Source organism: Schistocerca piceifrons, chromosome 4 (genome assembly GCF_021461385.2).
Source record: "Schistocerca piceifrons isolate TAMUIC-IGC-003096 chromosome 4, iqSchPice1.1, whole genome shotgun sequence".
NCBI lineage: Eukaryota > Metazoa > Arthropoda > Insecta > Orthoptera > Acrididae > Schistocerca > Schistocerca piceifrons.
Genome location: NC_060141.1, coordinates 544363741 through 544379777, shown reverse-complemented (window position 1 = coordinate 544379777; position 16037 = coordinate 544363741). Strand labels below are relative to the sequence as shown.

General features: G+C 40.0%; 1 protein-coding gene across 3 annotated transcripts in view; it reads right to left on the bottom strand.

Annotated features, from left to right (window-relative positions):
* The window catches only part of LOC124795495 (kinesin-like protein KIF21A), a 493366-nt gene that overhangs the window by 169256 nt on the left and 308073 nt on the right, over positions 1-16037 (bottom strand). For all 3 annotated transcript variants that reach the window (XM_047259545.1, XM_047259547.1, XM_047259546.1), the window contains exon 2: positions 8586-8808. In XM_047259545.1, the coding sequence (XP_047115501.1) occupies positions 8586-8808 (223 nt within the window). The remainder of the gene's footprint in view (positions 1-8585; positions 8809-16037) is intronic.

Here is a 16037-nt window from a genome sequence, read left to right as displayed (position 1 = left end):
AGAGAGCGAAAGAATTGAGGTGTAGGTAAGCCAGTTGCAGTAGTTTCCCGATCTGATATGCCATGTGCCCTACATCAAATTATTTGTCTCAACTTCATCTAGACCACTATGGAAATGAAGACCCATGCTTCTTGACAGAGCGTAAAGGAACGATACGCCAGACCCACACCACCACACTAGGCAAGCTTCTAATGGAAATGGTTTGCCGTTGCCTTCCTCCGACCATAATGGGGATGGATGGATGCTGATGATGACAACACCACCCAGTCATGTCGGGGCAGGTAAAAATCCCTGACCCTGCTGGAAATCGAAGCCGGGATCCAGTGCTCGGGAAGCGAGAACACTACCGTGAGATCACGAGCTGTGGACTACACTACTATGGTATGTTGTAAACAATTACAATGTACTGAACAATAAAGAAAATAAGTAACAATGTAAATTAAATATGTTCTGCCTCCAATACCATTCAGAATAGTGCATATGTCCACATGAAGTATTTTGCTTCAAACGATAGTTCCTGTCATGTCCCTGAATATTGACCAGTCATCCTGGGCCAACCAGTATACTAAGTTTAATTTCTTATTTATTCATTTAACCTGAACAGATTAATGCCATCAGGAGTCCTCTTACATCAGACCGGAGTTTTTATGTAATTATAAAACTTATTTACATCACAATTACTTAAAAAATCGTAATATTTTTAATATGATATCTCTTCTTCTCTCTGCATATATTAGCCATTTGTCTGTTATGCCTTGTAGGTTGAAATTGTTGATTTTCCTCAGTATTCCTAAGTATCTTCTGTTCACTTGGTAATAATTATCATAAAGTTTTGTAATCTGTCATCTTCCATTCTTCTGACACATTCCTTCTAGTTGTTTCTGTATTCTTTAACCTGGTCATTCAGGTTTCTCACTCTCAGCTTTTTTCTGATGTCCTCGTTCACTCTCCAGTCAGACAATGTACCCAGCTACTATTCTTAGCAATCGGGTCTTTAGTGCTTGCATTCTGATGGGAACGAGTGTTTCTGCTAGGTAAGAGATTCAATGTCTAGGGAGCAGTAGTGGGCCAACAACAAACTTGATCATCTGAACCGTAATGTCATGCTGTGCAGTATATGCTGAGCTAAAGGATATTTTGACAGCATTGTCAGGCCAAGAAAGAATTTTTCGCTACTACTATCATTCACTTCCACAAAGTAATCAATAAGTCTATGTTTTGTTTACAGTTTGTTGAAGGTTATTTCCAAAGTTAAGTAATGGTTTAATTCCTTGAAGGACAATGTGATCAGCTGCAGCTTCTACTTTGCCTACTCTTTGCTAGATCACAGAAGCTTTCCCATAGAACATCTGGTCTTTATGTTTAGGTTAATGTATTGCCATGTCTTTGTTTCTCTCATATGATTGACTCTGTTAGCTTTCTGGTTGTAACCAATTTTATTTTCAATGGTAGGAAGTCGCTTGTAAGCCTGATGTGTTGTGTCTTCAAGATTCATGAACTTTTTTCGCTCTTCTGTTAGCCAAGGTACAGTTTCCAGTCTTTGGAGGGGCATATTTATCGCGTAATACAGTTAGTTGGGTAATAAATCCATGGAGTTGGTCTTTCACGTCCAGGATTGGTATGCAAAATTTGGTATCCCAAATTATCTGTTGTGCCTCCACTACAAGTTCAGGCACACAGATACTCTTAAAGTCTCTGCAGGTTGGCACAGTTTATTCCTTACATATTTTACAGAGTAATGTCATGAATATTATGTTGTAAGCTGATATTCCAGGTACGTATATCTTTGCTTCTGGATTTCGTAGCAAATATATGTATGGGTGCCTGACTATAGTTTGCATTTTGGATAGGTGCAAGGTGAAATACTGTTTCATTTGAAGAGGAAACTACACACTTTAATTTGACAGTGAAAGGGGGGAATATTTATGTTAGTGTTCCTACCATTACTTATATCCTCCTAAGTCTAATCGAATTTTGACAGGTCAGTTCTGAAACAAGATATCCCACGTACTTTCTGACGTATGTAGAGGACGCATATTAGGCAAATTTTCTTAAGGAATTTGATATTTACAACATATATTTGACTTGTTTGTCTTCATTAGTAATGGATGTGAGAAACACAGTCAACAATAAGTTACGGCGTTTGTAAGCCACTACTCAACCTGCTCATCTGTAACTTCTGTGGTGTCTTAGGACAGTGGAGTCTATATTTAGGGAACTGGAGAGCATGCTTGGCTTGAGCCAGATGTTCACTTCATTAGAAGAAAGGCATGGTATTCTGAAATATATAGCGGAATTCGTCAAAATGAGTTGAAAGTGATGAGCAACTATATTCTACAGTAGCATTACAGACACACTGGTAGAGCTAGTGGCTGCATGAATAGACAAGTTCGTAGCTCCTATAGCACAGGCTTTAAGAGTTCAAATGAACTGCTTTTTTCCAGTCTTTATCTGCACCATTATCCTGCCAGCTTTTGGTCAAACACTATGTAGTCAAAATTCAGATATCACATTACTCAAAATTTTTCTTTCAGCAGTGAATTCTTCGCATATTATCAGGTTTGCCTTCGCGAGTTTCTTAATCACTGTAATTGTTTCACGCCGTTTTTTATATGATACAAACTTCACACGATTGTGGGTCTAGGTTTCGCAGATCACTACGTTCTACATCCTACACTATAACTTCTGATTGTAGAATGTGCTGCATGTATATCTGTTCTCACTTCAAGCTTTTACAATTTGAAATGGCTATGTTAATAGTAAATATTTTAATTTTAGAAATGTACTTTTCAGTGTAGCACAACAATATGTCATCCACATTGCCTTCATCTAGAAGAATTACGAGCCATGTTCGGTACCATTTTACCAAAATGGAAGGAACGGGAAAATGCGGCTACGGGTCAGCAGATAATTGCCATTGCCATGGGCTGTGGTCATCATCAAACCTGAAGAGACATCTAAAATCGAAGCATCCTACAGTACCTCTGGAACGATGTGGATCGCGAAGCCGATGAAGGTCGCAATCGATCGATGCAGAAATTCGAGAATTCATTTCTCGTGAACTGTCGTCACTGAGATCTGCTTCCACCTAGGGTGAAGGCATCCACCCAGCCACACAAATGACTGTCAAGCTGCATCCAGCCCATTAGTGTCGTCAAGTTCTGGACCAAGTTCTGATTTTTTCCTTTTGCGGTGCCCTCACCCTCAACTGCCCTTCATTTACAACAACCAGTAAGTAATTTATATAATTAAACAAGTCAAAACATGTAAAAACGTTGTCAAACTCTCTAATACCCAGTTTGCACCACGAGTTATTTGATAAAATTAAAAATGATTTGACCACCGCAACGACAGTCTGTCTCGGCAAGACTCACCGGAGGAGAAACACCCCTCTGAAGATGTCCAGCGCAGCTCTGGACGAAACGTTAGGAGCTGAAGAGTTTCATGGACCACGACCTTACATCCCGGAAGGTTTACCAGAAGATAAGCCTTTAAGGATTTTGAAAGTTTTCCATGAGGTAACCAAAGCAGTGTCCTACGAGGAAACAGTCTCTCTTTTAAAAATGAAAATCTTGCCAAGATGAATGAAACAGTAACTAAAATCTTTTAAAGACAAAAATAAAGATTATACTCAAGAAATAGCGAGTGGTTGATCATTTTCGTAAAGCGTTATCAGAGTGGTTTGGGGTTACCTCCAACAATGAACTGGTTAGTCAGGCGATGTTGCTGGACCCCCAATTCAAAGGCAAGGATTTTCAGACCACAAAGCACTCCAGGACTGCTAAGCGGAGGATAATGCAGAAATATAGGCGTTGGTTGTTTAACAAGATACAATAAGAGCTCATTTCTCAACCAGTTATCACTGTGACACATGAGGCTACTTCATCTGAGAAGAGTTCAATGAAACTACTCGTATTAGTCAGCTGCAAGGAAGTCAAGACCCAGAAAAAACAGCAACTGCCAAACTGGACAAATATTTAGTGGAGGGATATTTGCCTAAATACAGCAATCCCTTAAATTGGCGGGAAACAAGAAAACTGCTGTGACCAGCACTGTTTTATTTATTTATTTTATTTATCCATCCGTTGACAATAAATATTGTATGGATGTTGTCAAGGGTACATGTAAGCCATTTCAAAGAAATGGGACACAAACAATATATATACGTAAAAAAGTACAAAACAAAATAATACAATACCCTCAGACTTCAAGAAGAATATAATAATTCCAATCCCAAAGAAAGCAGGTGTTGACAGATGTGAAAATTACCGAACTATCAGCTTAATAAGTCACAGCTGCAAAATACTAACACGAATTCTTTACAGACGAATGGAAAAACTAGTAGAAGCCAACCTCGGGGAAGATCAGTTTGGATTCCGTAGAAACACTGGAACACGTGAGGCAATACTGACCTTACGACTTATCTTAGAAGAAAGATTAAGGAAAGGCAAACCTACGTTTCTAGCATTTGTAGACTTAGAGAAAGCTTTTGACAATGTTGACTGGAATACTCTCTTTCAAATTCTAAAGGTGGCAGGGGTAAAATACAGGGAGCGAAAGGCTATTTACAATTTGTACAGAAACCAGATGGCAGTTATAAGAGTCGAGGGACATGAAAGGGAAGCAGTGGTTGGGAAGGGAGTAAGACAGGGTTGTAGCCTCTCCCCGATGTTGTTCAATCTGTAAATTGAGCAAGCAGTAAAGGAAACAAAAGAAAAATTCGGAGTAGGTATTAAAATTCATGGAGAAGAAATAAAAACTTTGAGGTTCGCCGATGACATTGTAATTCTGTCAGAGACAGCAAAGGACTTGGAAGAGCAGTTGAATGGAATGGACAGTGTCTTGAAAGGAGGATATAAGATGAACATCAACAAAAGCAAAACAAGGATAACGGAATGTAGTCAAATTAAATCGGGTGATGGTGAGGGAATTAGATTAGGAAATGACACACTTAAAGTAGTAAAGGAGTTTTGCTATTTGGGGAGCAAAATAACTGATGATGGTCGAAGTAGAGAGGATATAAAATGTAGGCTGGCAATGGCAAGGAAAGCGTTTCTGAAGAAGGGAAATTTGTTAACATCCAGTATTGATTTAAGTGTCAGGAAGTCATTTCTGAAAGTATTCGTATGGAGTGTAGCCATGTATGGAAGTGAAACATGGACGATAAGTAGTTTGGACAAGAAGAGAATAGAAGCTTTCGAAATGTGGTGCTACAGAAGAATGCTGAAGATTAGATGGGTAGATCACATAATTAATGAGGAAGTATTGAATAGGATTGGGGAGAAGAGAAGTTTGTGGCACAACTTGACCAGAAGAAGGGATCGGTTGGTAGGACATGTTCTGAGGCATCAAGGGATCACTAATTTAGTATTGGAGGGCAGCGTGGAGGGTAAAAATCGTAGAGGGAGACCAAGAGATGAATACACTAAGCAGATTCAGAAGGATGTAGGTTGCAGTAGGTACTGGGAGATGAAAAAGCTTGCACAAGATAGAGTAGCATGGAGAGCTGCATCAAACCAGTCTCAGGACTGAAGACCACAACAACAACAACGATGAAATTAATAATAATACAATGAAATTAATATAGCCTACATACACCCGTGCTTGTTATTTTAAATGCATAGTCTGTTTTTCATAAGGCTTTAGTTTTGTCCTCCCTAAACGGCAAGTCCTTATATACACAACACTGCTTAAGTATATACTTACATCACACAACAGCTGTCCTTTAAGTATGTAAATGTAATGAATGATTAGGTAATGAATGATTAGGTACAGATAGAGTATTTTCCATTTTGCCTTTATAAATATCATCACAAAAAATTTATTAACCTACATAGTCATTTACAGAATAAAAATATTGTTCTACTTGAAATTTTTTAAATTCGGTTTTAAATTTGTTATCCTCTTCTTACTGCCTGATGTTGACTGGCAGTGCGTAGTACAGTTTTGCACCGATATGGCTCACATGCCTTTGTGTATTCGTTCTTTTTGTTCGTGTATTCGTTCTTTTTGTTCGCTGAGTAAGGAGTGCTGCGCTATTACGGGTATTGTAGTTATGAAAGTCGGCATTTGTCTGAAAATCTGCAATGTGGGTCCTGACATACAGTATACATTTGTATATGTATAATGATGGTATAGTAAGTGTTCTAAGCTTTCTGAAGAAGAAAAAAAAAAAGTTTTAGGCGCCCTGTTGAGGAACCCCAAAATATTATTCCGTATGTGGCAAGAGCCTGAAAATAGTCGAAATATGCCATTCTGGCACCCTCTAAGGTACAAACATTTGCAATAATTCTGAGGGCAAAACAGGCTGAATTAAGTTTCTGTGCAAGTTTTATTACGTGGTCATTAAAATTTAAGTTTTCATCCACATGAATCCCCAGCAATTTTGTGGCTGTCACTCTGTCTTAAGGCTTTGTCACCCCACACCAGATCGAGATTTATATTTTGACATCTTTTCCCAAACTGCTTATAATTTGTTTTATTTACATTCAATATCAACCTGTTTGCATTGAGCCAAGAATGGATGTAATTTAGTACTTTATCAGCAGTTGTTGGTAGCAATTGCTTTGGTGCACTTATTATCACAGCCGGCCGGAGTGGCCGTGCGGTTCTGGGCGCTACACTCTGGAGCCGAGCGACCGCTACAGTCGCAGGTTCCAATCCTGCCTCGGGCATGGATGTGTGTGATGTCCTTAGGTTAGTTAGGTTTAATTAGTTCTAAGTTCTAGGCGACTGATGACCTCAGCAGTTAAGTCGCATAGTGCTCAGAGCCATTTGAACCATTTGAACTTATTATCACACTAGTATCATCTGCAAATATTATTGCTTTGGCTGCATCATCTGAGGCGTGAAAATCATTTATATAGACAAGAAACAATATGGGCCCTAGGATGCTGCCTTGTGGTACTCCTATTTCTACATTTTTTGCCTCTGATATCAACTGGTTCTAAAAGAATTATGTATCATAGGAACATCAGTGGCCTATGAAGGAATATTTTCAAAAGCAGGCAAAATGTGCACTAAGAGAAAGAGACATTGACTAAAATTGGTAAAATTTCATTTATAAATGACAACTGTCATCAAGCGCCGGCACGTCGGCCTGAAACGTTACAGCAGAGAGGGCTGTGACAGGACGTCAGCAATTGATACGCTGACTAGGACGACACCACGACAGGAGCGGCCCCTATACGAAGGGAATGTAAGCGCCGCTCCCCCTAGCCGCGGACGCACTGGAAGACGAGCCGTGATATACACATTATAGCAGTGACTTGTGAACTGTATTATTTGCTTGCATGGAAGTTGTATACATCGAAGTGCACTGATTATTTGAACGTCGCGATTTGCTTGCGATCCATCTTTATAAATACGTAAAGTATTATCTATTTAACTTACTGTAATAAACTCAATTAATAAGATTTGCTTGAATTATTGTCTAGCTATCCGAGAAAATAGCTTCCTAGGCACCCTATATTAAAAGAGTGAGAAGGATACCACGTTGGCCGGAACAACAATATTTATTAATTTTTTTCTTTATGGGAACACATCATACAGTAATACTAACTGTAAGTCATGCTGCAGATAAACTTCAATTACAGCTGTTATAATTTTTGTATTTTTTTCCAATAAAAGAATCAACACATAACAAAAGAGTAGTCTTCATTCTTAAAATTTTTCTGCTTGATAAAAAATATTTAGGATTTTGTTATATATTTTTACAGCAAACGAAATTTAAAACGCCTATATCTGAAAATTACTAGGGACAAAATTATTACTCCTCTTTATATGTTCTTTGAAAAGCCCAAATCAGATAAAAATACAGATTTAGTGACCTAAATTAAAAAGGCAATCTTTCTTCTACTTATTTTTGTGGTGGATGTGAGTGCTGAGTCATGAAAAAGAGCTAGTTCAGTTCAGTGCGTCACCAGTTCAAAACTGATCTGTGAAAAGAATAGTTTTGCCAATCTATACGCAGAATGGTAACATACGGAAGTTTGGATTTGGCCGGGTCAAAGTGGCAAAGCGGGGAGTTCGCATCACGGTCCGGCACAAATTTTCATTGTCACTAATACAATGTGTATCTGGAATTTCGCCCTGTTCACAAATACAAATATAATTCTTACGTTCCGTACACCTGATGAGTGCAGCAGTGCCTGTTCCTTCAGATATGCATGCTCGTCTGAAGGAATCTAGATATAATGCCTTGACTTTCTTCATAAGTCTCTCACTGTTCGAGATTCAACATATGATTCTTATACCTCATACAGCTGATGGTCGTAGTAATGCCTGTTCCTTCAGACATGCGGGCATATCTGAAAGACGTTGCACGGTACATTGAAAAAACAGAGGCACTGCAATATGGGACTTTCACATTCAGACCAGATGTATAGTATGGCATCAAAGTTACCAGACATGTTCAAGGACAAAACGTATGTAGTTTGCATTATTATCTTGCATCTGCTGATCCAAGCGTAACACCATCACTTTTCTCTAGTAGATTCCCATATTATGATGCCAAACATTAGAACTATGCTAGTCTCACAATGACTGTCACTCAGTCCTTCACTGCGCAAAGATTTCGAACTTACTTGCCCATATGCCAGTACTGTTGCATTGTATCCTTCCAAGGAACCATCAACCAAACTGCTGACACAGGTACCATAAATTTCATCTTGCATTACAGGCATATCAAATACATAGTCATATGTGAATGCCTTATCCGAGCCCAGAGTCACCTGCGGCTCTCCTGGGGTCACAGCAGTACATACACGACACATGTCTATTACTTCTCGAGGAATCTGTGGTCGGATTCTGAAACAAAAATAAGAAGCATGCTCAGTATTCAAAAATAGATTACTTTTCTGCAGAGCTATGAGTAAAAGTTATTTTAAAGGAACTAACGTAGATGAATTATATTCTACCGGCTAAAAAAGTACGTAATTGGAAGTATCTCAATATTTAGTGCAGTGTAACTTTTTTAGGTGTCAAGGAGGGGGTGTGAGTTGAATGTTCTGTCAACAAGTAGGTGATATCACTGAGGTGCCAGTTCATAAGATGTACATTGTAAAGGGTAAACAGTGGATTTTGATAATGTTTTGAAGACAACTTAGACAAAAATTATTTAAACACGTTCAAAGCCATAAGAATAACGCTCAGAAAATTTATTAGGCGTTATAGATAAAACATTTAATGTGGGGGAGAAAGATAGGGGAGACAAGGAAAGAGTATGTGGTATACCCTTAAAAGGTCTAAGAACAATTCCAGTGACCTCTAAAAGTTTAGCCCCCAGTAGGCCTAACGGTCTCCGTCTCGGATACTTTTACGACCACTGTTCTTTGACCATGTTACATGGTTGCAGGCGGTACACCATTCCTCGCAGACACATCGGATCGACAACGGTAAAACAGCAACAAATCGGGAGGTTCATTCACGTACGCACAAGATAGCTCCTTCCTGCCATGTCTCCACAGTAACACATCTTACTGCGCTGCTTCCACTCATATGGCTGCCTTTTACCATTTCTACAACTTCTACAGAGCTCCAAAGCGATGAGCGTGCTCTTTTAAGGTAGTGACCAATATTTTGTCCCGCGATCTTAATTAAGAAACTATGTGTAAATATTTCTAGTGACTTTGTATGGTACGGAGAATAAACGTGTGAGCAACGTTGCTGCGCTATCTGCAGTGGGTGTCATTGGCGCTTCCGGAGATGCATTTGACGATTTTGGCTACAGCTGCCACTGCCTCACGAGCTATGAGCTATATACGCCAACATTCCGCGCGCCAGGTGTTTACTACGTACCGCGTCCTTGCAGGGAACGTTTCAGAACTCGCTTCGTGTCCTTTACAGGCAGTGAGTGACGCAGTGCGCACTACGAAGCTGTTTGCAACAGAACTTGTGACGACAACAACGGTGGGATGCTGCACAGATCGTAATTCTTACGCCTAGTGAGTGCCTGCAGAACAGTCAAATGAGTGTTCGACAACCAAATAAGCGGCAGAACACTTATTAGTTCAAGAGAAGTGTGTGTGTGTGTGTGTGTGTGTGTGTGTGTGTTTTATAGAAGTCCTCCCTTAAATTTCGGGTATGCAGCCGCGCAAACAAAATTTCTTACATTGATATATAGGCCGCGTGTCGTCTGAGGATGGAAGACATTTTATTTGCACGGCTGCATGCCCGAAATTTAATGGACTATTCATTAGAAATACCGTTCAATATCGGATATAGTACAATCAGTAACAACAGAGGTTGGCAAAAAAAGATGTTGAACTGAATGTTCAAAATTGATTCGTGTGCTAATGGGTTGGAAACCGCATGTGATCGACCTTTTTGTTTTGGTCATCAGTCTACTGACTGGTTTGATGCGGCCCGCCACGAATTCCTTTCCTGTGCTAACCTCTTCATCTCAGAGTAGCACTTGCAACCTACGTCCTCAATTATTTGCTTGACGTATTCCAATCTCTGTCTTCCTCTACAGTTTTTGCCCTGTACAGCTCCCTCTAGTACCATGGAAGTCATTCCCTCATGTCTTAGCAGATGTCCTATCATCCTGTCCCTTCTCCTTATCAGTGTTTTCCACATATTCCTTTACTCTCCGATTCTGCGTAGAACCTCCTCATTCCTTACCTTATCAGTCTACCTAATTTTCAACATTCGTCTATAGCACCACATCTCAAATGCTTCGATTCTCTTCTGTTGCCGGCCGAAGTGGCCGTGCGGTTAAAGGCGCTGCAGTCTGGAACCGCAAGACCGCTACGGTCGCAGGTTCGAATCCTGCCTCGGGCATCGTTGTTTGTGATGTCCTTAGGTTAGTTAGGTTTAACTAGTTCTAAGTTCTAGGGGACTAATGACCTCAGCAGTTGAGTCCCATAGTACTCAGAGCCATTTGAACCATCTCTTCTGTTCCGGTTTTCCCACAGTCCATGTTTCACTACCATACAATGCTGTACTCCAGACGTACATCCTCAGAAATTTCTTCCTCAAATTAAGGCTGGTATTTGATATTAGTAGACTTCTCTTGGCCAGAAATGCCTTTTTTGCCATGGCGAGTCTGCTTTTGATGTCCTCCTTGCTCCGTCCGTCATTGGTTATTTTACTGCCTAGGTAGCAGAATTCCTTAACTTCATTGACTTCGTGAACATCAATCCTGATGTTAAGTTTCTCGCTGTTCTCATTTCTACTACTTCTCATTACCTTCGTCTTTCTCCGATTTACTCTCAAACCATACTGTGTACTCATTAGACTGTTCATTCCGTTCAGCAGATCATTTAATTCTTCTTCACTTTCACTCAGGATAGCAATGTCATCAGCGAATCGTATCATTGATATCCTTTCACCTTGTGTTTTAATTCCACTACTGAACCTTTCTTTTGTTTCCATCATTGCTTCCTCGATGTACAGATTGAAGAGTAGGGGAGAAAAGCTACAGCCTTGTCTTACACCCTTCTTAATACGAGCACTTCGTTCTTGATCGTCCACTCTTATTATTCCCTCTTGGTTGTTGTACATATTGTATATGACCCGTCTCTCCCTATAGCTTACCCCTACTTTTTTCAGAATCTCGAACAGCTTGCACCATTTTATATTGTCGAACGCTTTTTCCAGGTCGACAAATCCTATGAAAGTGTCTTGATTTTTCTTTAGCCTTGCTTCCATTATTAGCCGTAACGTCAGAATTGCCTCTCTCGTCCCTTTACTTTTCCTAAAGCCAAACTGATCCTCACCTAGCGCATTCTCAATTTTCTTTTCCATTTTTCTGTATATTATTCTTGTAAGCAGCTTCGATGCATGAGCTGTTAAGCTGATTGTGCGATAATTCTCGCACTTGTCAGCTCTTGCCGCCTTCGGAATTGTGTGGATGACGCTTTTCCGAAAGTCAGATGGTATATCGCCAGACTCATATTCTACACACCAACGTGAATAGTCGTTTTGTTGCCACTTCCCCCAATGATTTTAGAAATTCTGATGGAATGTTATCTATCCCTTCTGCCTTATTTGACCGTAAGTCCTCCAAAGCTCTTTTAAATTCCGATTCTAATACTGGATCCCCTATCTCTTCTAAATCGACTCCTGTTTCTTCTTCTATCACATCAGATAAATCTTCACCCTCATAGAGGCTTTCAATGTATTCTTTCCACGTATCTGCTCTCTCCTCTGCATTTAACAGTGGAATTCCCGTTGCACTCTTAATGTTACCACCGTTGCTTTTAATGTCACCAAAGGTTGTTTTGACTTTCCTGTATGCTGAGCCTGTCCTTCCGACAATCATATCTTTTTCGATGTCTTCACATTTTTCCTGCAGCCATTTCGTCTTAGCTTCCCTGCACTTCCTATTTATTTCATTCCTCAGCGACTTGTATTTCTGTATTCCTGATTTTCCCGGAACATGTTTGTACTTCCTCCTTTCATCAATCAACTGAAGTATTTCTTCTGTTACCCATGGTTTCTTCGCAGCTACCTTCTTTGTACCTATGTTTTCCTTCCCAACTTCTGTGATGGCCCTTTTTAGAGATGTCCATTCCTCTTCAACTGTACTGCCTACTGCGCTATTCCTCATTGCTGTATCTATAGCGTTAGAGAACTTCAAACGTATCTCGTCATTCCTTAGTACTTCCGTATCCCACTTCTTTGCGTATTGATTCTTCCTGACTAATGTCTTGAACTTCAGCCTACTCTTCATCACTACAATATTGTGATCTGAGTCTATATCTGCTCCTGGGTACGCCTTACAATCCAGTATCTGATTTCGGAATCTCTGTCTGACCATGATGTAATCTAATTGAAATCTTCCCGTATCTCCCGGCCTTTTCCAAGTATACCTCCTCCTCTTGTGATTCTTGAACAGGGTATTCGCTATTACTAGCTGAAACTTCTTACAGAACTCGATTAGTCTTTCTCCTCTTTCATTCCTCGTCCCAAGCCCATATTCTCCTGTAACCTTTTCTTCTACTCCTTCCCCTACAACTGCATTCCAGTCGCCCATGACTATTAGATTTTCGTCCCCCTTTACATACTGCATTACCCTTTCAATATCCTCATACACTTTCTCTATCTGTTCATCTTCAGCTTGCGACGTCGGCATGTATACCTGAACTATCGTTGTCGGTGTTGGTCTGCTGTCGATTCTGATTAGAACAACCCGATCACTGAACTGTTCACAGTAACACACCATCTGACCTACCTTGCCATTCGTAACGAATCCTAAACCTGTTATACCATTTTCTGCTGCTGTTGATATTACCCGATACTCATCTGACCAGAAATCCTTGTCTTCCTTCCACTTCACTTCACTTCGACCTACACAACCACAATGATACCACCAGCAAGGTACCTTGGAACGCACACTTTCAGGAACTCATCTGATACAGGATGTTTTGGTGCAGCTCCACACGAAGTGTTCGTTTCATGGCAACGTTGCGTCGGAAATGGATCTGTCCTGCATCCTCGAACCTCATGCAGGGGTCGCTACTTCTAATGACTTCGTCGCCTATAGGACGCTCACCCCTTACTTCCCTATTTATGAACAGGTTTCCTAAAAATAGCTACCAATCACAATTTTTAATAATTTTGTTAATTATTTAATACTGTACTTGTTTCGACGTATAACACTACCAAGCAAAAAAACGGCAGTACAAAAGTATCTAACAAATGTACGTAGATCTTGAAGTACTAGTAATAGTTTTCTGTCTTTGCTTGTGTTTTGGTCTGTTCTGATCATTTGAAATGGCTGTCTTTTTGAGGCGTCTTCACTGTCGTCCATTGTTGTGGCTGTTCTGTTCATCTGAAATGGCTGTCTTCTTGTGGCGTCTTCACTTTCGTCCATTGTTGTGGCTGTCTGCATTTTTGCTGCCCATTGTTAACACACTTGTGACGAGCATACACTGAAGAGCGTGGAGGAGATGAGAGAAATCTTACTTGTGAGCCTTGAGGCTGTGTCCACTCTCCACAGCAATTGTCTGTGTTACATGGGAAGGCGAGAAAAGCTGATAACAGCTTTGTGAAGGTGTCAATTTTTCTCAAAACGACGTTTGTCTAACGACAAGATCATCGAAAAAGTTGCAATAATTGTCATTTACTGCGATTTGTCTATTAGTAAAAATGTAATACATCAAAAATTAAACTTCAAACTCAAACCGAAATCATTATATTTGTTTGACAACTGCTTCTACTCCACATAATATTTTAAATGTGTATAATGCGCGTATGTAGGTGTGTTTCACTGCAGTTCAATGGAAAATAACTATGCATAAAAAAGAATTACTGGTAGCACAGACTAGTACAAAAGACTATCGTAAAAGTTGTCACTATGATATCGTATTTTTCGGTGTCAACAAGCATTATGAGTTTAAACTAACTCGTTCGACACTACAGTGGGAGAACGCATTTATGATCCATTGAACAAGCTAACAATTAACAATCTTCTCTAAGTAACTCGACGGAATGCTGACCGATAACGTCGAAAACTACCGATGTCTCGACAGGTAACCATCCCTTTCATTTTATGGCATTTTGCAACTCGTGACAGGAATTTACATGTCGAAACACTGGAGTTTTTGACGAAGTTATCCAGCCGCATTCTCGGGAGTAATACAAGAGAATGGGAAAAGCTTAACTCTCTCTTGGGCAATCAGTTTAACATTATAGTTTGAATGCTTCACAGTCTTCATATTCCTAATCAATAACAGCTAGGAAGTTCTCATGCAATTGATATGACTAAAATGTTTCTAAACCACGAGTGTTCAAAGCCAAGAAAGATCATTACTTCACTGTGTTTCAAAGTCTACATCGTAATACCATCTGCTATCTGAGTCCATGCCCGAACCATCTGATGATAAATTTAGGATGATGCGTTCAAGACTTTTATCCATCTTCACCTCCTTGTGAAAGTCTTATTTCCGAAACTTTCCAGCGTGACACACACTGTGTGCCCTTGCCTGAAGGGGGATGTCGTCTATTGCTTCATGCACAAGTCACTACTGTTTTTCTTACACATAAATAAAAGTTTACTCTCAGGAACCATATCAGAAGAAGAGCATGCAGAACAAGTATCCGAGAATCTTCTTCTATGGGAACTTTAAAACCGCCAGTCCCATCATTCATTTTCCAGCAGGTATTCATGGAATGATTCTGATTCACCAATGTTTCACCAAGGTAATACACTGTAGAACTACTTCCTCGTCTTGTATCTTGCGTCTTTATAACGGACGTCGTTCTTGCTAGGTATTTTAAAATTATTTGCATTGACGAAGCGCTACCTTTGAAGCCAGTCTGCTCATGCATAATTCTGAAAAGTTTTTGTGATGTTACATATTCCCTTCTCTTATACATTTCAAACATGGAGCGTTTTAAAACTTCGTTGTCAAAACCACCTACTTGTGTCACAGGTTTCTTGCGATTTAGATGATTTTCAGGCGACACTAAAACAAATTTTCCTGGGGTTTCTACAGCTCCGACACTTTTGTTTACTATTTTCTATACAGTTCTCTTGCTAACACGTGCTTCTGCAGTTCGTTCTTGAGTCTCCAAAATGTCAAAAACTGAAGTACCGATTTCAGTTTCACATTTGAAGAAGTTGTAAATGCGGGACGTACACCTTGTGGACGGCTTGTGAAGCATCTTTCTTGCTTCTGCATGATTACTCTGCAATTCACAATTGTATGGCACAGCGTTCGTAGAACCACCTTCAAGTTATTCCCCCTTTCGAATAGCGCGCAGGAAACACGACCGCTTTAATCTTTCCCTGCGAGCTCTAATTTCTTTTATTTTATTATGATGATCAGTCCTCCACTACGTAGATGGGTGCCAACAAAGTATTTTCACACCCAGAGGAGAAAGGTGACGACTGAATCTTCATGAGAAACTCCTGACAACGAAAAACGCCATTGTTTCCATCACTGCCACCCCAACGCGCTTATGATATCCGAGGCAGTCCCTCCCCTACTTTGCGAAAATACGAAATGAGCTGCCCTTCTTTTAACTTTTTCTACCAATCCGATCTGCTATGGATCCCATCCCCAACAGCAGTAATCTAGAAGAGGATG